The sequence below is a fragment of the Entelurus aequoreus genome, linkage group LG03, assembly GCF_033978785.1.
Source record: "Entelurus aequoreus isolate RoL-2023_Sb linkage group LG03, RoL_Eaeq_v1.1, whole genome shotgun sequence".
Lineage (NCBI taxonomy): Eukaryota > Metazoa > Chordata > Actinopteri > Syngnathiformes > Syngnathidae > Entelurus > Entelurus aequoreus.
The window spans coordinates 72,049,571-72,070,808 of record NC_084733.1 but is presented as its reverse complement, the minus strand read 5'-3'; the positions used below and the strand labels follow the sequence as shown (position 1 = coordinate 72,070,808).

At 39.7% G+C, this 21,238-nt stretch overlaps 2 protein-coding genes and 1 long non-coding RNA gene across 20 annotated transcripts in view; 1 reads left to right on the top strand and 2 right to left on the bottom strand.

Moving 5' to 3' along the window:
• The window catches only part of ptprq (protein tyrosine phosphatase receptor type Q), a 78,886-nt gene extending 74,065 nt beyond the window's left edge, over nucleotides 1-4,821 (bottom strand). The window contains exons 1-2 of the mRNA XM_062040875.1: nucleotides 4,765-4,821; nucleotides 2,375-2,477 (exon numbers count right to left, since the gene is read on the bottom strand). Coding sequence (XP_061896859.1) covers nucleotides 2,375-2,477; nucleotides 4,765-4,821 — 160 coding nt within the window. The remainder of the gene's footprint in view (nucleotides 1-2,374; nucleotides 2,478-4,764) is intronic.
• A 2,240-nt stretch (nucleotides 4,822-7,061) lies between these two features.
• LOC133646813 (uncharacterized) lies at nucleotides 7,062-14,873 on the top strand. The gene is made up of 4 exons (XR_009825351.1): nucleotides 7,062-7,112; nucleotides 8,403-8,478; nucleotides 13,115-13,321; nucleotides 13,401-14,873. It is a non-coding gene; the product is annotated as an uncharacterized LOC133646813 (long non-coding RNA).
• otogl (otogelin-like) overlaps nucleotides 11,170-21,238 on the bottom strand; it is a 78,449-nt gene continuing 68,380 nt past the window's right edge. For 10 of the 18 annotated variants that reach the window (XM_062042601.1, XM_062042603.1, XM_062042608.1 and 7 more), the window contains 10 exons: nucleotides 21,065-21,169; nucleotides 20,945-20,985; nucleotides 20,811-20,874; nucleotides 20,476-20,654; nucleotides 19,148-19,252; nucleotides 18,963-19,082; nucleotides 15,855-15,900; nucleotides 15,318-15,389; nucleotides 13,382-13,461; nucleotides 11,176-13,311 (listed from right to left, as the gene is read on the bottom strand). In XM_062042601.1, the coding sequence (XP_061898585.1) occupies nucleotides 13,111-13,311; nucleotides 13,382-13,461; nucleotides 15,318-15,389; nucleotides 15,855-15,900; nucleotides 18,963-19,082; nucleotides 19,148-19,252; nucleotides 20,476-20,654; nucleotides 20,811-20,874; nucleotides 20,945-20,985; nucleotides 21,065-21,169 (1,013 nt within the window). In that variant the 3' untranslated portion in view covers nucleotides 11,176-13,110. Of the gene's footprint in view, nucleotides 13,312-13,381; nucleotides 13,467-15,317; nucleotides 15,390-15,517; nucleotides 15,598-15,854; nucleotides 15,901-16,665; nucleotides 17,176-18,962; nucleotides 19,083-19,147; nucleotides 19,253-20,475; nucleotides 20,655-20,810; nucleotides 20,875-20,944; nucleotides 20,986-21,064; nucleotides 21,170-21,238 lie in introns of those variants that run through there. The other 8 variants (XM_062042609.1, XM_062042610.1, XR_009825347.1 and 5 more) reach the window with 7 other exon arrangements.

The window sequence follows — 21,238 nt, the reverse complement described above, 5'->3', positions numbered from 1 at the left end:
AACATTATGTTTGAGTTTCTCATTGTCAGGACCTAATTTAGCAAGTTGTTAACGTTGTTTTAATGTCTTGTGCCTGCTGGGGTCTTACGTGTGGACTCGCAACTCTTGCGCAAAAAATGAGGCAAGTCAGTTTGTTTAGTAGTTTGGATTTTACAATGTAATTTTGGTTTCCCAAATGTTAGAACTAGAAAATCACTCAGAAAGCCTAGATCTCCGTCAGGCACTATCTCCCAAAAGAATACTTAAAAAAAATGTGCGTAATTACTTGCGCCTTATCCCATTTCTGACACTTCCTTTTTGAGCTATTTCGCGAACAAACAGACAGACCGACAAACCCCAGCACATACATAACCTTGTGGCGGAGGTCATTAATGGAAGGATAAATGAAATTGTCATGTCTGTGCGCATTTGTTTTGTTCATCTTGTCGTTTCCAAACAGACTGTAAGAGGGTTCACTCTTTGCATCGATCTCAGCAGGTGAACGTGTTAGTTCTGTAGCAGAATAAAATAAAACAGAGTGAACCCCCTTGTCAGTCATCCACTCTCTGTCTCTAGCACAGAGAAAGCACAAACAGAGAAGTTGATCCTCGGATCAAAAACATGAGGTAACATTTAAGGTTGTCACGATCAGTGATGGGCAAGCTACTTTGAAAATGTAGTAAGCTGAGCTACAAGTTACTCTCAATTTAAATTTAGCTAAGCTCCAAGGGAAGCTACACCCAGAGAATTGTAGCAAGCTACACTACAAGATACAGGGCAAACGTAGCTTTCTACATCAAAGCTACATTTAAAGACATTTTTATCTATTGGCCCGCATGTTTAATATCAATGTTAATGTATGGATAAATAAATGGGCCCAATAAGGGTCCTATTAATTATTAACTATCTGTCATTTAGCTATAATATAAACGCTATATTTTATAATGTAAATTAAATTTTTCAGAAAATGTGTCAATGGAATTTTTTAGCTGGTATTGCAAATTTTATCATCCTTCTGTGTTTATTGTCTTCCTGCCACGACACTACAAATGCTATAACTGAGCTCATTTACAGTCTGTGCAGAAGTATAAAGTACTATAAAGTATAGAGTAGCACCAAATGTTAATGTGCACTGTCCCAAATAGATAGATAAAACAATGCTTGGATTTATCAAGTTAAAACAGGATTTTTTTTAATTATTATGTAAAAAGGGAAAACTGGAATAGAAACTGAAACCTTAATAAATACTGTACAACCATACAGAACATGCTTAAAGGGGAAATGCATTTTTTGCCTATCATTCACAGTCCTTATGTAAAACATGAATACATATGTTTTTCTTATTATTATGCGTTCTAACTCGTTAAATACGGCAAGTGCGAGGTGGCTATGAATGCAGCCAATGTGAGTACAGCATAAAGCCCTAGAAAAAACATCCAAAAACCACTAACAATACTCCATTTACGTCTTGTGACCTGAATATTGACCAAGTATTACAAATTTTGTTATTATGAGTGCTAACGTTTAGGAACTATTTTTAGCAGCGCCGTGATCACAGAGAGCTAACTAGCTTATGCAGCTATTAACATATTGAGCGTGTGGGCTGCTGCATCGCCTCTGAGCTGTTGAAAGTTAATTACTAGATTATAAATCATGCCTCTCACCTGGATAGTAGAAGGTTGTGGAGTCTGTGGACCAAAATTAAGAAGTTGGTCAACTTTGACATCTAACTTAGACCCGGAAATGGCGAGGACACAAACAAAAACACTTGTTTGCGGCACTTTGTTTTTCAATTCTTCATTTAAATGGGATGATATGGACATGCCATCAGTGAGAGCAGACCTTGTACAGTGAGTGATTGTGTTATTATGTTCCTAGTTTGTGTATCTTGTTTAGCATTTAGCAATACTGCTACATGATGCTTACTGTTTCACTAAAACTGGATGTGTTTAGCACACAGCTTCTAAAACTTTTACCTCATCCTCCATATATATATATATATAAGTTTCTGGATCAACATTTGTACCAAAGTAATCATTGTTGTCTCTCATAAAGTCTGCCATGATTAGTAGTGAATGTTGTGATGCGCCTGTGAAATTTAGGTGACTTTTGCTCGTGTTTATTTACTACTTAATTGCATAAAAAAAGAAAAACATATGTGAGCCTGTCTCACATAAGGATTGTGAATGATAGGCAAAATAAAAAATAAAAAGTGCTGTTCTCCTTTAAGGGGGTATTACGACCTAAGGTTGAGGAGAGTTTTCCTGATATGTTGCCACTGTTTGAGACCGACATTGGCTCACACCTAGCTTCACAGCGGGACCGCAAGTTTGACAACAGAGAACACTTTAACGCCCCACTGCTGTGACTCAAATCTAGAATTTTCACATCTCACCACTTTCGAAGGTGTCCATGCGGCTGACTCCTGGGCTGATGTTGGATGAAGACGCTGCAGTGACAGTCGCAGTGTATGATTGGGTTGCACCGACCACTTCATTCTGTGAAAAAGCCCATCACATACATCAACAAAAGATGACCTAAGAATAGGACTTATAAGATAATCAGTTATGTGGTTAACACTCAATTTAATTGATTTTTAACAACACAATAATATTTTGTATAATATATAATTATACAAATGGAATATCTTTGTGCAGGACTTTTGCAGTGCTAATTTAGCTTATTGCCGCAAGCTAATCATTGCTGTTCCTCACAGGATATAAAGTTTTAGATGTTATAGCCCTACCAGGGATGTGTTGAGTGTCTACATGCAATTTGTCAGAAAAGAAGAGAGGATGGGGAGCAACATTATGGCACCATTATAGCAATAATAATAATAATAATAGGCACATCCGGAAAAAAACACGTCAGGAAGAAAGTATGTGCTTCGTATTGAAAATAAAGAAAGCACACTCCCAGAAAAAAAGTCATAAGCGGACAAAGACAGTAATCATCAACATTAAAATAGGGAAAAGCACTGAATGTGTTCTAAAGCAAAAAGATATGCCATTACTTAGATAAACCCCGACAGTTTAGTGGTTCTCACAAGGATACACCATGCATTTTTAAAATACAGTAAAAAAAAAAAATGTGGTTATATATATTGGAGGTGGTCCTTATGTTTTTTTTATTGTTGTAATAAATCATATAATTCTTTAACTCAAAGTATGCGGTGCAACGAGCCATGTTCAGGCATATGCTAACATGCGCATTAGAAAGGCTAACTAAAGTTGAACAGAAATGGCAAACTCACTTCTGATATCAAATATTTGCTTATTTTCGTGAAGTAGGCAACATTATTTGAGCAACTATAACGTGACTATTGGCCAGAAATGTGAATTGTTTAAGCTATACATGAAATACTTTTGGTTTAGCATGTCAGGTGAGCATGTTAACTTGCCTAGTTTTAACAAAACGGATAGATCTAGCGATCGATAGATTGGTACATCAATAGACAATAAGATAGATGGATAGATAAATAGATAGATATACGTTAGGTCAGGAAAAAATACAGAGGCTATTTCATCCCTGCAAGCCTGTTTCGCAGGTTTCCCTGCTCTTCAGGGGATTGATTGATTGATTGATTTATTTTTTTATTTTATTTAATTTTTTTTTAATTTTTTTTTTTTTAATTTTTTTTAATAATGTCCTGCCCAGCTTCTCGGGCAAATCATATAGCAGATGTAGATGCCCATATCGGCTGTTCAGATTTACTTTACAAAAGAGAAGTGTAGGATACTTCTCTTGATGCCTTACTTGTATTTTGACTTTATTAAATGTATTTATATTATCATTTGGTGCAGCCGGGCCGGAGCAGGAGGGGATAGAAAGAGAGAAAAAGGAAGACAGAGGGGGGAATTGTGGGGACAAGAGGTGGATTAGACAGAGAGACAAAAACCACAACAACAACAACAACAGAGCAACATCAGCAAATACGACATGTACAAATATGATGGTAAAAGTAATAGCAAATAAGCAGTTAGCGAAAATAAAAAAATAAAAAAAAAATACAGAAATGACAATGAGCATTATTACACTAAAAATGGAGCAATATGAATACCAATAGAAATAGTGCTATTGATAATAAACAATACCAGTACTTTACCTTTATTATCAACAATACAATTGTTCAAATGCAACAATACATATACGTAATGATAACTTGAGATACGAAAGAATGCAGAAAAATGGAGGGGAAGAAAGAGAAGCAACCTTAACCTTGTAGATTGTTATAGTAACAATAGGTTAAGCTTTGTCAGTGTGCCATGTGTTATACCCAGTTTACCCTAGGGCAACAACGTTAATATATGTTTGATGAAACGTGATTATGTGCATGAGTGTATGTGTGCATATGTACTTGTATATGTACAGTATGTGTATGTGTGCTTGTACAGTGAATGTATATGTACAGTATGTGTATATGTGTGTACAGCGAATGTATATGTACAGAATGTGTATACAGTATGTGTGTTTGAACAGTGAATGTATATGTACAGTATGTGTATATGTGTGTACAGCGAATGTATATGTACAGTATGTGTATACAGTATGTGTGTTTGAACAGTGAATGTATATGTACAGTATGTGTAAATGTGATTTATTTATTTATTAAATTTTAAAAATCCCCTGAAGAGCAGAGAAAATTGCGAAACAGGCTTGTTGGGATGAAATAGCCTGTGTCTTTTCCTGACCGAACGTATATTCCGCTCCACCCCGGTATTGAGCACTGTATAATGGATAAACCACAGTAACCTCGACTAGATAGATAGATAGATTGGTACTTACCTGTGAGTGAACCTGAGTCATGCGTAGTATGACAAGTATGAGAGTGAAGGCGGCCATGTTGGATCGTAGTTTGGGTTTAGTTTAGTAGACCTAACAGAAGGTCAACAGTATCGCCACCAACTCAAAAGGTCTGAAAGTTGCTCAGCACAGCCACTGAAGTTTGCCAAGTTAGTCATGGAGGAATTGTCAAGGGGGCAATCCTGGTCTTGAGGAACTCCAGCGTTACAAAAAGGAGGCAGTGGATGTCTTCATTGTCTTTCTATGGAGCGCTGCTTAAGCAAATGAAAGATTCAGGGTTGAGCTCATGAGGGTAACTCAATAAGTAATGAGTGCTATTACTCAACTATGCATGTGTGTGGTTGTGTGTGTGTACGCTTGTGTGTGATGGGTACAGTTACATTTTGGGAGGGTGGATAGGACACCTGGCATCCGGAAAGAGCCTAGATGGGGCAGAGCTTGGTGGAAAGTGTGTGTACAATTCAACAGTTTGGCCATCATACGCTGAATCCGAAATATGATCAACAACAATACACTTACCTGACTATGCAACCAATAGAAAAAAAGTATTGGAATGACCAGGCTTGGAGGATGTTCTTTTAGTTGTTCGAGTTTGCAGGAAAAAAAGCAGATTTCAGACATGACACAAAATTGTAGTCATTTCAAATGTCAACTTTCTGGCTTTAAGAAAAACTACAAATAAATCGAGAATATAAATTGTGGTAGTCAGTAACAGATACATTTTTTTGATCAAGCAGAAAAATTATGGAATCATGAAAAACGGACGAAAAACACTACAATACACCACTAGTACTTTGTTTGTTGCACCACCTCTGGCTTTTAAAACCGCTTGCAGTGACAACTTTGCAGGTTGGAGTCTTGTCATGGACCATTTTCCTCAATTCCCACCTCACATTTTACATTGGGGGCAGCACAGTGGAACAGGGGTTAGTACGTGTACCTCACAATACAAAGGTCCTGGGTTCGATCCTGGGCTTGGGATCTTTCTGTGAGGAGTTTGCATGTTCACCGCGTGACTACGTGGGTTCCCTCCGGGTACTCCGGCTTCCAAAGACATACACCTGGGGATAGGTTGATTGGCAACACTAAATTAGCCCGAGTGTGTGAATGTGAGTATGAATGTTGTCTATCTTGGTTGGCCCTGCAATGAGGTGGCTACTTGTCCAGGGTGTACCTGGACAAGTGCAGCTGGGACAGGCTCCAGCGACCCCAAAAGGGACAAAAAAAATGGATGGATGAATGGATTTTACATTGGATTGAAATCCAGACTATTTGCAGGTCATGATATTGACCTTCTGTATTTTTCTTAAAGGACATATTTTAAATTTTTTGCTGGATGGCAGGATCCATTATCTTCTTATAAAATTATGTCATCATCCCCAAACATCTTATCGATTGATGGAAGTGTCCAAAATGTCAACATAAACATGTGCATTTATTGAAGATGTTAGTACAGCTATCTCCCCAGTGCTATTACCTGACATGCAGCTCCATATCATCAATGACTGTGGGCCAGCAGACGCCACCATGCAGTCCGGTGGGCCAGCACACGCCACCATGCAGTCCGGTGGGCCAGCAGACGCCACCATGCAGTCCGGTGGGCCAGCAGCAGAGGGCGCCACCATCGTCTCTGGTGGGCCAACAGCGGAGGGCGCCACCATCGTCTCCGGTGGGCCAGCAGCGGAGGGCGCCACCATCGTCTCCGGTGGGCCAGCAGCGCAGGGCGCCACCATCGTCTCCGGTGGGCCAGCAGCAGAGGGCGCCACCATCGTCTCCGGTGGGCCAGCAGCAGAGGGCGCCACCATCCTCCCCGGTGGGCCAGCAGAGGGTGCCACCAACCTCTCGTCGGCCACGGATGTGGTCGTTTCATGGGAGACCGCCACGCCAATTGCGGCGGCGTTCAACTCGCCGTCGCCGCCGACTCTTCCCCGCTGGTTGCGGGGACACTTGGCCTAGCGGCCCACCGCCTTGTCCTCCCGCCACCCTCCCGTGACTTTGGACTGGTTTTTTTTGGGGGGGGTGGGGGGTCGGGTTTCTAGAACGTCTGGTATCCGTTATGGGAAGGGGGGCTACTGTCAGGTTTGTCATTGACAGTTTAGTCATGATTTGGTTTTCCCTCTGTCATTATTTCCTGTAAGCGCTCTTATTTTGGTTCAGTTTCCTGCTAGTCTCCCTGAGCACTGTTCCCCTCAGCTGCGGCTGATTGACACCTGGCCACACCTGGTGTCAATCAGCCAGCTGCTATTTAGACCTGCTTTGACCTCCAGTCAGTGCTGGAGTATTGATTGTCGATGTCATAACTACCTGTCCTTGTCGCTGTCGTCATAGCGGTAAGCTGTTCCTTATAACTATTTACAATTTGCTTTCACGTAGCTTCTTGTTTCGTGTTATCCTATTAGCTGTTTCCAGTTTTTCTATTTACTGGTTCCTGTTTTCAGTTGGGCTATTCCTAGTTCCTGTTTTGTGCTTTTTTCTTTATTTTATGGACATTAAATGATAAATAAATAATGATAAATGGGTTATACTTGTATAGCGCTTTTCTACCTTCAAGGTACTCAAAGCGCTTTGACAGTATTTCCACATTCACACACACATTCACACACTGATGGAGGGAGCTGCCATGCAAGGCGCTAACCAGCACCCATCAGGAGCAAGGGTGAAGTGTCTTGCCCAAGGACACAAAGGACGTGACTAGGATGGTAGAAGGTGGGGTTTTTGAACCCCAGTAACCAGAAACCCTCCGATTGCTGGCACGGCCACTCTACCAACTTCGCCACGCCGTCCCCAATCATGTTTTCCCGCACAAAGCCTGCCTTCTCTGCATCTTGGGGTTCGTCACCAACACCATGTAACAGAATACTCCAGCCTAATACGAACCCCGCAGAGATTTCGATGGCGGAAAGGCTTGACGGGATTGTAGCGCTAATGGCTAAATAGAAGAAGAGTTCGGCCGCATTTCAAGCTCTCTCCCACCCATCCCTTTCATCTGTGGGCCTATCTGGGGACGTCCGGGGTCCGTCCCTTGAGGGGGTGGGGGCTATGAGTAGCTGTGCAGCTTTTTCTTTATTTTATGGACATTAAATCATGTTTCTCTGCATCGTGGGGTTCGTCACCAACAAAATTTTGTGACAACCATACTGCAAAACCAAAGCACACACAGATTTGTCAAAAAATGCACCCTTACTGAGTTGCCTGTTGTTAGTTTTCTCACTAAATTAACTAAATTAACCCCAAAATTAAACCCCATAGATCGGACTTGAAATATACAGTTATACGGTCCTCAAATCTGTAACTTTACATAGTTATGCCTAATCACCCTGGCATTTGATACACATCTTAATATGACTGACAAGCCTATTTGTGTAAGATTTGAGCAAATTTGGTTAAAAACATGGCCACCATCATGTTAAATATCTATGACCCAGTGTGTGCCAAACTCTCTATGGACCAATTGACTGCTGCCCCTCACGCTGTATTCTGACCCCGGGTTCAGGTCCTAAAACTCACAACCAGTGCATTTATCTCATGTAATACACAGACAAAATAAACATTAAGTCACTTTCAGTAATCGCGATAATGACACGCACAGCATCTCATAGCATGCTTGGTCATTCTTCCAGGACGGGGCTCTACAGGGATCATACATCTTTAAAGGCCTGGAAACCGAATCTGTCATGTGCCGACAATGGTTGCCAGGTAACTAACGGGTGAGCCCGGAATCTGACGCAAATGTGTGCATTGGTCCGATGAAAACAGGACAAATGGCCTGCATCTCTGTGAGCCAAGAATTTGATTGATCCACTTATTATTATGAGAGAACATTTTCATCAGAGAAGGTTCAATAAACAGTAAATCTACAAAGACTGACCTGTAGTCCCGATCCAGAAAGAATTTAATGTTTAAATGGTCATGATTCCAATTCCCTAGAACACTGTAAGGGGCTGAAAAATGTCAACAAACAATATTTAGATTGAAATACAGCAGTAGTGTGTCTGTTACCTGTATGATGGTGTAGTGCGGTCCGTACATGCAGGACTGTTTCTCTTATCTAAATGCAGAGTGAATGTTTCTGCCTTAAGTCAGATTGGAAAACACGGCACTCCAACCCTTCTTTACCTGCAGGGCAACAATGTTGTATAAAACAAAAGCCAACTGCAATTCAACATATCTTTCAAATGATGTTTTTTTTCTAATGTGCTTAGCAATTTTCATGATTACAGTTGCACAATTAAAAATAGAATAAATAACCGGAAAATCTACGTTGAAAAATACATAAATACAAGACACATGTTGATAATATTTTAAAATACTGTAAATTGAGGTTTGAAATATTTAACCATAATTTCCGTACAAAAAAATGAGGGGTGGACGATAAATATTGGACCAATAATTATCAGGGCAATTTTATGAATTATGACGTCACGTTGATGAATCCAATAACATGTAAAAAAAAATAAAAAATAGCGCCGATAATCGATTACCTGTACTGCGCTATTGGTGGGTTAGGATGAGCAAATCAAGCGCTCCTTCTTTCCTACGTGCATGCTGCAAGCCTGTCGTAAACGTGCCCAGAGCTAAAAGTGTAAACAAACGTGGCGTCCATCGTGTGGGATTTCCTCCCTGCTTTGGAGGAAAATATCAAGCATCAACACATCAAACATTTTTAGTCATCTAAATCAACAGCTTCGCCATGATGGTTTAACATAGAAAAAGTATATACATACATATATATATATATATACACATGTATATATATTAGGGATGTCAAGTGATGCAGTTTTTAAATCATATTAGTCACAATTTAGGAATTTTGATTGATCACAGGTATTAATTCGCTCGCATAATTAAAATCAGCTTCAAAAAAGACCCCAATATTTGTACGCAAATGCTATTTTATTGTCATCCAGGAACGTTTTCAAGCATTTTACTTGAACACGTCGTTTATTTGCCCAAAACTTGGAAAAACTCATCTAAATCTTTCAGGCCGTAGGTTGTAGTGAAATATGCCAGCGAGCACACAAGTCGGAGCCTCCTCACTCACTTTTTTACTGATGTATGCATTGATCTTATAACTGTATAACTGGTAAAAGAGCTTGTAGGCTCCAAATAAATTGCATGATTATTTTAAGTGTGTGTATGATTAATAGGATATTTTTTGTGATTAATTACATGAGTTAAAACCTTAATTTTGACAGTCCTAATGTACAGTATATATATATATATATATATATATATATATATATATATATATATATATATATATATATATATATATATATATACCGTAATTTCCGGACTATAAGCCGCTACTTTTTCCCCTCGTTCTGGTCCCTGCGGCTTATATAAGGGTGCGGCTTATTTACGGCCTGTTCTTCTCCGACACCGACGGAGAGGATTTCGGTGGTTTTAGTACGCAGGAGGAAGACGATGACACAATGATTAAAGACTGACTTTTCATATACCGGTAGGCTGGTTATTTTGATAACGTACAGGCGAGCACTTTGTATTACTTTGCACCGTTGTATTATTTGTACTCTGCACGAATGCTGTTCGCCATGTCAAAGATGTGAAAGTTTGATTGAATGATTGAAAGATTTATAGTTAATAAATGGGACGCTTTGCGTTCCCAAACAGTCATCTCTGTCCCGACAATCCCCTCCGTGGTAGCAGGAACCCCTATATACTACGGTAATTACACATCAAAACCCTGCGGCTTATACTCGGGTGTGGCTTATATATGGAGCAATCTGTATTTTCCCCTAAATTTAGCTGGCGCGGCTTATAGTCAGGTGCGGCTTATAGTCCGGAAATTACGGTATATATATATATATATATATATACACTGTATACATTATAGGGTATAGGGGTCCTAGTGGGACTACTTACGCTAAAAGGGTTAATCAAAATTTAAATAACATACCCATTTGTAATCAGTGCAGTTTCTTGCAGTTGCCATTTAAACCTTGAAGTTGTACTTCCTCTGACATTTCAGTCCTCCAGTAAGATCAGTGAAGTAAACACCAAAACTATACCATACTGTACAAAAAACATCTTTATCATTTTCAATTGAAATTGTATATATTTTCAAACAACTACAGCAAGGCTAATAGAAGGAAACACAACCCCATCAGCACTATAGGTTTACTAAGAAAGAAACAATAACGCAGTTGGAAAGTTGAACACAGTCCTCCACCAAACAATTGTGCACTCTTATAGATGTCCACCCCAAGCATACAATATGCATACATGCTCTTTAAATACAAATCACGCATTATTTGTAAAGAGAGTATTTAGTTTTGTTATGCCAACTAAGTACTGTGCTGTGATGTAGGAAATCAATCAGACAAAAACATAGTTAAAGGTTTTATTCACCTATTTTGATGACCACAAGAAATTACACAATATATTGTTTTTATACCACATGTATAGCAACAAAGCTTTATAGACCAGAGGTGTCCAAAGTGCGGCCCGGGGTCCATTTGTGGCTCGCGGCTACTTTTGTTAAGTCCCGCTGCACATTCTACATATGCTATTAAAAAAAAAACATACAAAAGTGGCATTAAAGAACAAACAGTTGAAATGTGATGATAAAAAGTTGCAATGAGATTCAAATAACACAAAGCTGCCATTTACAAAGTTTTTTTTTTCTTTAATGCTGTCATTGCTCCAAAAATAATATAGAATCAAAACCAAGGTTATGAATTATTGACCTATTCAAGGCTCCAATTACTTCACATCAAAAATTTCACTTTTAAATATTTTTTGGGGAAAATATCGCATATTTTGTGTTTGCTGTATAAAAACACAGGTTTTTTGGGGGACAAAAAGGGCATAAAACATGAACATATAATAACAAATGTATAATCGACCGATAGAGATGAAGTTGATCTAGACCAGGGGTGTCTAAACTTTTTGAGTGGTGGGGCCGCAAGCGGACTGCATACATACATACATACATACATATATATATATATAATATATATGTATATATATATATATACTGTATACACAGTATTTATATATATATAAAGCCTATACATATATATGAGTACATATTATAATAATACATTGGATATATAATTATCAATTCTTATTATTTATTATTAAGAGTATGTAAAAGTTAAACTCCTACCTTGTTTACTTCCATGACAACCTCCTTAGTGTCTTTAATCAATCAAAAATATCAAGCAGCTAAAATGCGCCAAACATGGATAAGTGTAGAGAGTGTTTTGCATTGTTCCCCATCATCCCCTGTAATGGATTTATGGGTGTTGTTTTAACTTTTTATGTTGATTGGATGTTTTAAAAAAAAATAATATCCACAAAGTTCAATGAGCAGATTGTGTGACCAATGTATGTTGAATTTTCGTGCTGTTTGTTTTTGTTTTTTCTGCACCGTGACTAAGGAAGGTTGTTTGAACTGTGGCATATAAGTATATGTTGTGCTGTGTGCTTGAAAAGTAAAATTAATGGCAGAGATGCATTCCTTTGCCAGTAAATGGCAATAAAATGGTAGCAATCAGACTACTGGAAATATATTTATGTTATGCATACACTCCTCCGGTTAAATTGTTTATTGAACTCGTGGCTTCTCGCGGGCCAATTTGAAAATTCTGGCGAGCCGTAGTTAGGACACCCCCTAAGCATCAAAAGAAAAAAGGAGGACTTATTTTTAACACTTTTATGAGTAGGGCTCTATTGGATCCCCAAGAACTTTATTTGTTTTCTACTGTCATTGCTCAAAAAACAATAATAAATTAAAATCAAAGTTGTAATGAATTATTGACCTATTTAAGGCTCCAATTACTTTACATCAATTATTGAATTTTTGGGGCGTAAAACATTGCATATTTTTTGTTTTTGCCATAAAAACTGAGTTTTGACAAAAAGGTAATAAAACATTAAAAAAAACGTTCTATTGACAGACAGACCTAAAGTTGATCCAGAGATTTAAGCTTTGAAAAAATAAATTAAATAGGACTTATTTTTATGATTTAAAGGGAGCCCTAAAGGTTAAAAAAAATCTACATATTGTATGGGTTTTGAAAATGAAAAAAATGGCCCCTGCATGCTTTTATTTTTTAGTGTGTGGGCCTCGGCAGAAAGATGTTTGGACACCCCCGTTATAGACCTCAGAGAAATGTTTGAAGGTCATAATGATTTTAAAAAATTGACGGTGATTTGCACAATTAATTTAACTTTGTGTTACCACTAAAATACCCCAAGTGAGTTTTATCTCTAAGTGATGGAGAAATCTCAGACTCATACCTCCTTCCATTTATTATTTCAGGCACTGATCAGAGATCTCCCCTTCTGCTATTCTTCCATTCAGTTCCATTGGCAGGTGCAGTCCAGGGGCTCCTGAAAGTAGTACTGCACACTGGTGCCGTTGCGTGTGCAGTACAGCGAGACCGAGCGGGACTGCAGTCCGCTTTCGCGGCAGCACTTGCAGAACCTGGCGTGACTGTTGATGTTGAAGTTGAAGATGGTGGCGGACGGACATTTGCCATCACAGGAGAAGACGGTCACCTGTAACAAGGTGCGGTATACTGTAGTTACAGACCAATGGTGTTTGTGTACATTGTGTGTGTTATCTCACTGGTGTGTTGCTCCTGCAGTCATCCTTGCGTATGGTAGTCCGGATGGCCACTCGCTTGCATGTCTTACCGTCTTCTTTACCTGTACTCACGTTCGCAGAAGACCAAAATGTGGATGAATAAACATACATACAGTATAATTACCAACATCCAATAAATCCAATGCAAGGACTAAATCAAAAAGTGTGCCTTTACGAAGAAACCATGGATCTAGACAACAACTTAGTAACCTTCTGGGCAACTTTGTGATTTTCTTAAAGGTGCTATTTTATTAATAAACACATGTACGATAGTATAAATGACATTTAGTTAATGTTTTCATCTATATCAGGGGTGTCCAAAGTGTTGCAGCTCGTAGATAATTATTTAATAGGCCGCGGCACAGTTGCATGCTATCTTTTTTTCTGATTTTGCAGGTATACACATCAGCGTCAAATATTTTGTTACTTCACAAATGCTACCTAATGCTAGCATTAGTAAGCTAGCTTTTTTGGACATTTCATTGGTATACACCAGTGTCATATTTTGCTACTTAATGAATGCTAACATTAGCATGCTAGCATTTTTGACAAATTTGTCAGGTAAACATCGTAGAGTAATATATTTTGGTACTAGACGCATGCTGCATGTAATATTTTAGCATGCTAGCTTTTTTTTAAGATAATTTACCTCATTGTCATGTAGACTACATTTACACCGATGAAGTGAAAACAAAGGAAGGTGAACGAATTCTTTAAATGAACAATGAACTCGCTACTACTAAAAAATAAAATAAAAGTCGCCACCATAAACATGGTCACCCACTTTAAAAGTGAGTGTTTTTTGGATGTTGTGATGAAGTATCCACTTCCCCTGGCGGGCAGCCTCTTTTTCCGCGCACACAAATGACTTGGCTCGACCAAAGATGCGAAAAAGTCACATACTGGTCGCATTACCTTTTTAGATTGGAATCTGTTCTTTTCAAATGTGACTTCAATCAGATTTGGACTACCTCCTGACATGGCCTGAATCTGATGCAAAAAGATCAGATTTTAAGCATGTTAGAGCGTTTAGACTGGCAAAAAAAATCAGATCTGTGTCACTTGAGGGCAAAAAAAAATCAGATTTGGTGTGCAGTGTAAACGGGGCCTTATTTTTTGTATTTTACTATTGCTCACTGTAGGCATGCTATTGTTAGCAAAATACTGTTAGCATGCTAGCTTTTTTTGTTTTATTAGCTCATTTGCTAATTTTTTTGTTACTTGGCGCCATCTGGCCAGTGTGCTAACTGTTAGCATTTCAATTCGGCTTTGACTGGTCAGCATTCACACAAAATGTATACTGAAATTGCATTTTCTAGTTCTTTGAAAAAAAATCAAAATATTGTATTGATTTTGAAGGTGAAAACTACCAAAATGGCCCCCGCTTTTTATTTTATTTGTGAGCTGCAGCCCTAAGTGGAAATGGTAGGGCACCCCTGATCTTTATGAACATTATTGCTTCGAGTTAATAAAAGACTGCTAAAACTACACACAATGTTCAAAATAAAAATAAATAAATGAATAAATAATATTAACTGTTGTCTGTTCTATCTGCAAAGAAAAAAAACATGTGCACTTTTTATGCCTCAAAATAAGCATCTCTGGCATATGTTCACAAAGTGCAGTACATTTTCACACACTTGCAGCCATAAGAGCTGGCGCTTTGTTGCCCAGCAGCAGGCGCTTTTTATAGTTAGGTGCAATAAAATTACTTTTTTTCATTAGCAGCTGTCCAGAATGTGCCAAAGATGGTTAGTTGATTGTAAGGGGATTGAATGTAATATGATCACCACTATAGAAATTATTCTTTTTTATTTTAAAGGCAAGAAAGACAATGACATATTCAGACATCCAAACACAATAGTCCCTGAAAGTCAGAAGACCAAAGATTTACTGAGAAGGTACAAAGTGGAGATACCTGTGTCACAGTTAGTACTACCAGTGGGGGTTACGGGATTAACGGTAAACGGTAAAACACCCGCTCCAGCACCTGGTAGGCATGGTCAGGAGAGCAAAGAGTGCCAGGAGAACACAAACATTGTTAAAAAAAAATAATAATGCAGTTCAACATTGCAAAGACACAGAGAGAAGGCCACCCAGCATGCACATTGAGTTCACCTCTTCCACACCTCAGCAAACACCAGCTCACATCCTCACCGAGGAGCAACTGCTAGGTCAAAGCAGGCAAGCGGGTGAGACTGCAGAAACAATTCACATCAAATCACTCGGAAAGCACAAATTCATCACTGATGCACGGATGATTTTTCACTTCTCCAAAGCCACGGGTCGTGGGAAAGCATGATGATTGATCCCAAACTTCTAGTGCAGGCCACACCCCCCCCCCCCCCAAAAAAAAAACAGCCAATAAGCCCATCCACTGCCAGGCAACAAGGCGCTCACCCTGGTCAATGCAGGCTGAAAGCATGAAGCGTGTAAAAGAGTGAGGGACACTCACATGTCTTGCAGCAGCCGCCTACGTAACTCTGAACCACGCCGCCGTTCTGCAAGTAGAGAAGAATATTTAACCCCAAAACATGACAAATATAAACGGTACTATAAAGTAGGCCTGGGCTGATAACGCATTGTGCTGGCTGATTAAAAAAATAAGTACTAACCGAATATACTGCATCAAAACATTTTTTTTACATACAATTATGTTGTGCTAAAATAAATAAACTAAATCAATAATGAATATGTTTCTTAACTGAACTGTCAATAAAATTAAAGTGGAAATGAAAACAAAGCTTTACCACTTTAGTCATAATCTTTGCGCTTAAGAAACTTCTCCATGACTTTAGCTCCAGACTTCTTAGGTTTGTTTAATATTGTCATTACTGCCACAAGTGGTGGAAAAGTGTATTACAACTGAGTAGTGCTGCGGCCCATATGGACCACAGCTGAGAAACAGATATTTTTCGGCGGCCCTCTAGTGGGCGCTTGCGGCCCAATAATGGTTAAGAAACATTTTTCTACATGGTTTTTGATGAACATTCTGTATGTACGCAATATATGGTAATATTTTGAGTGTGCTAAAGCCCTAGTGTAATAATGATACAAATATTAATAAAGAATAATAAGAAGAATTGATTAAACTCCACTGTATTGCTTTTGGTATATATATATAGACCATGGAATGCAGAGACAGCAGGCAAGTGCAGAAAACAAGCACACTTTATTAGTGAAACGCAGATAACACAAAAACAAAGATGTGCATCTGGGAAGTGCACAAACGGAAAACAGTCGTGTGAAGCGCAAATCAAGCAAAGGGACAATGTTAAGGTACAAAGCAAAATAATCTGGTTCCAAAAAGCATCCTGATTGGCCACCAGGGACAGGGGTTCCCTGATTGCCAACCGGGGACAGGTGACAGAGACAGTGCCCAGACCAGAGGAGTGGTGGCAAATGGAGACAAACAGGATGTTGACAGGGATCATGGCAGGTTTTAGGATGTGGAATGTACAAAAAAGTACAAAGTGGCCCCTACATTTTTTAACCATTGTAACCGGAACGTCAAGACCTTTTAATTACCGTAAAATCCAAACTACAAGCTGCTGCCTTTTTCCTGCGCTATCATTTATGGTCAACAACAAGCAAATAGGCAGCACGGTGGTACAGGGGTTAGTCAGTGCATGTGTCTCACAATACGAAGGTCCTGAGTAGTCCTGAGTTCAATCCCGGGCTCGGGATCTTTCTGTGTGGAGTTTGCATGTTCTTCCCGTGACTGCGTGGGTTCCCTCCGGGTACTCCGGCTTCCTCCCACCTCCAAAGACATGCACCTGGGGATAGGTTGATTGGCAACACTGAATTGGCCCTAGTGTGTGAATGTGAGTGTGAATGTTGTCTGTCTATCTGTGTTGGCCCTGCGATGAGGTGGCGACTTGTCCAGGGTGTACCCTGCCTTCCGCCCGAATGCAGTTGAGATAGGCTCCAGCACCCCCCCGTGACCCCAAAAGGGACAAGCGGCAGAAAATGAATAAATGAATGAATGAATGAATAAGCAAATACAGTGTTATTGTTTGTGCTATGGCGTCATCTTTTGGACGAGTTTGCTCACTGCAGGTAATTCAGTGCTACATTGCCCTTCTGCTTAGACAAGTGCTTTCAACCGTAAGTATAATTGCCGTTGTTACATGCATCGCACGTACGCGCTCACCCGTGTGTTATTTGCGAAGCTCTCTCTCACTCACTCCAACGAATAGCCAGCACAGCTGATGACCGCGCACCTGCGTATGCTGCCAAGCCTCGCTTGATCAGCGACAATATAATTTGTACTTTAATTATCTTGTTAAATTAACAGTTCAATAAGAACCAATAACTCCATAGCATCTGTCCTTTATGATACACGTCCCTTTTAAAACGAGACAAGCGGCATGGGGACCGTAACAGCCAATCAGTCTTCTAGCCATCAATAGCGTTTCTACTCATATTGATTCTTCATTACTTCAAGCAAGATGTGTAAGTTTTACAATATAACTAAAACTATTCTTACTTGCTAAACCGTCCCATGTGTGATGCTAGAGCCTCATTAGCATTAGCTAATATGCCAACACGTTTACGAGTATCTGTGTTAGTATTATTAACTTAGAATGGCATTCTTTTTGTATTGTTTCAGCTTCGCAAGTTAAGTTATTGAGTCTCTTTGGCTGATTAGAGAACTAGCTTGCGCAGCTAGTTGGTTCATGACGATGACTTCTGTTTTACTGCCATGTTACAGACACCGTTTGGAAACAATTAAGATATGTAAATAAACATTTACAAAATATTTCTGTGCGGCAAGTATGTGGAATTTTTTTTTTTTGTTCTAAAATTTAGTGGGTGCGGCTTATATACCAGTGCGCTCTATGGTACGAAAAATACGGTATCCTAAACACAAAATGGACTCTCAATCTAAGTTAGCAAAAATTGCACCTTGAAGTGCAGTTTTTCCCTCAGTGAAAAAAACTGGGTTCAGTGGTTTGTTTTGTATTCGTATTTTTGTTGCCAACAAATTCCGCAATTTGTCTTGTTTTTCCGTGTTGATGGTCTCCTCTTCCTCATTCAATTTGAAGCCGAAATATTACCATTGGTTTTTACACCATCATTATTCCTCCCAATCTTAATTATCTGGTGGTGCTTCTCACTTGCGACTTGCAACGAGCAAGGCTCTCTCGGTGTGTAAGCTAGCAGTCACGCCTCCACACACAGACACAAAGATTGCTGATGACTAACACGAGGATTCACTCCCTCCATTTAATTCTGCTATTGACTAAGCGTACTCAGGTGCTGAGAGCTTGCGCGGAGTGAAGCCTCTCGTACCCTGTTTGGAAGCGAGAGACGAAGAACACACACTTGGACATGAACAAAAATATTTGAGTAAACCACCTGACTTTCACTTTTACCTGATGTAGGTGGATGGAATACATTTCGGTAGTCTCTGACCACCCATTTAAAATGTTAATTTTACCAAGACACCCATCCATCCAAATCTAATCCAAATCTACTAAATCTAACCTACAAAAACTTCAGTCATAATGCCCAGTCCTATTTCTGACCTCCCAAACGGGCAAAAATTCAAGTTCCTGACCTGAGTGCACTCTGTGTCGTTGAAAGGTGGGCAAACCACGCTGGAGGCCAACACCATGGCACCCACTGCTGTTTCCACACAGTCATAACGAGTACAGTTCTCCACCCAGAAGCTCCCCGCCTGTAAAAGCCATGAAATCACTTGGGTTTTAAAAATCGATTTTGGCTGTGTGCGTTTGCCCTTACAGCAAAAAGCTCCGTCATGCCGATGTCGTCGGTAAAGGTGCAGGAGACATTTTTACAGGAGCCGCAGCACACCTGGGGGTCAGTGGATGCAACGTACACTTGGTGCTGTTCACACACACACACACAAAAAGAGAAAACCGAAAGTTCTGTCACAAAGCACTTGGGATGCAACAGTATCAAAATCTCACAGTACGATTATTATCACGGTATTAAGGCCACGGTACGATATTATTGTGGTATAGATTAAAAAAAAAAAATACTTGGTAAAATTATTATAGCGTTAAATTAAGTGGCAGTAATGTTTAAGATAAACACACTTCCTCTAATTGAACACAAACACAATACTCAAATGTAATCAAATGTATTACTACAGTACAAAAACTTTATTTTTAAGTACAAAGAATTGTGCAGGAACATCCACTGTTTCAAGAAATATTTTTAAAAAAACTTAGTTGAGTGTCTTAAAGTGACAATGTAAACATTTTGTGTAACAAATGTAACACAATAATGTTCACTTTTGTGACTTTCAACGTTTACTTTCTAAGAAACAGTGTCCTCTGCATTTTTTAAATAAGTCTGGAAAATGCTGTTTCTCAGAAAAGTTAACTAACAATATAACTTTTAATGTAAATACCTCACAAACTGATGTGTAGCTTCGCTGGCTTCAAATATCTTTTCTAGGTGAGGGTTTATGAGGTGGCGATTTGTCCAGGGTGTATCCTGCCCCTACCGCTACACCGCGACATCGACAGAGACGCGCGGTAGAAAGATGGATGGGAGGATGTATTAAGTAGCTTTTTAGTTTACTAGTATTTCCCACGGTGAACAGTTTTTTTTGGTGATTCCCCTACATGCGGTGCGACGTGAGTTGCTGGCTCTGTGTCGCCTTGGAAACGCTCGAGACGAAAGCGGCGCGCTTTGATTTGTAGAATGCAGACTTTCTTACCTCTGCCAAAGAGGTTATGTTTTCGCCAGGATTTTTTTTGTCCGTTCGTTAGCAACATAACTCAAATATTAAAGGACAGATTTTGATGAAATCTTCAGGAAATGTCCAAAAAACAATTCCTCTTATCTACTACGAGTATGAACACACTTCACTTCCTGCTTACGGCGTTTCACGCCCGCACCTTGCCGGTCCCGTGCTGCGCAAAGGATTCTAGGAGATGTAGTTTATTTTCAGACCCTAAAGCGTCAGAAAAAAAACTCCACTCACCAAGTTTTTGTTTGATATCGTCACAGCATTATTAGGAGGACTTTGAAACCGCAATACCGCAGTATCTACAAAACCGTTACATCCCTACAAAGCACTGAATATGCTGCATACATACAGGCCCGCATTTTCTGGAACAGTTGACTGAGGTGATCTCCATGGCATAGAAGCCAGTCATTGGATCTTTGTGAGGCAGGCAGTGGACTGTGTAGCACAGCTCTTCCTCAAAGTACTGAATGAGCGACTGGCCTGGCCCAAGCACTGTCAACCCTTGGAAAACACACACCTCTGCTTTCTCTACACCAAACACACATATGAGTGTGTAATCAATAATTATACTATACAGGAGAAACATAGATAATTTCATGGCAAATATGTGTGGGCGGAAAGCCAGGGAATTAGGGTCCTTGGGGCCCTGACTAGTGTGTGTATTCATGCTTGCATCCCACATACGGCACGCGTGTTGAGGACAGCCACAGTGGCTGCTGCTGTCTGGGACCTCCAACAGAACCTCCCCCTGTGAGAAGACAAAGCGCTGACTAATCAGATTCTGCACTTCTTCACATTCATGAATTCTGCTTACTTACAAGCTGACATAGGGGCAGGGTGCCATCTTCACATTTGCATTCTGGAAGTGACCGGAGAGAAACATGTCTGTGTGTGTGATTTATGCAAATACATAAAAAAATGTGTGTGTGCGTGTGTACCACAGTGCTGCTGCGGACAACAATGGCCAGGTGGAGTAGTTTGGACCAAAGTAAGACCAGATGCACAACTCACGGATGATTCAGAACACTCGTTGATGTCGCACACTGTAACACAAATAGGAAATACTGTAGTAGATACAACAAGAGACCAGCAAGACTTCTGCCCAGGCCTCA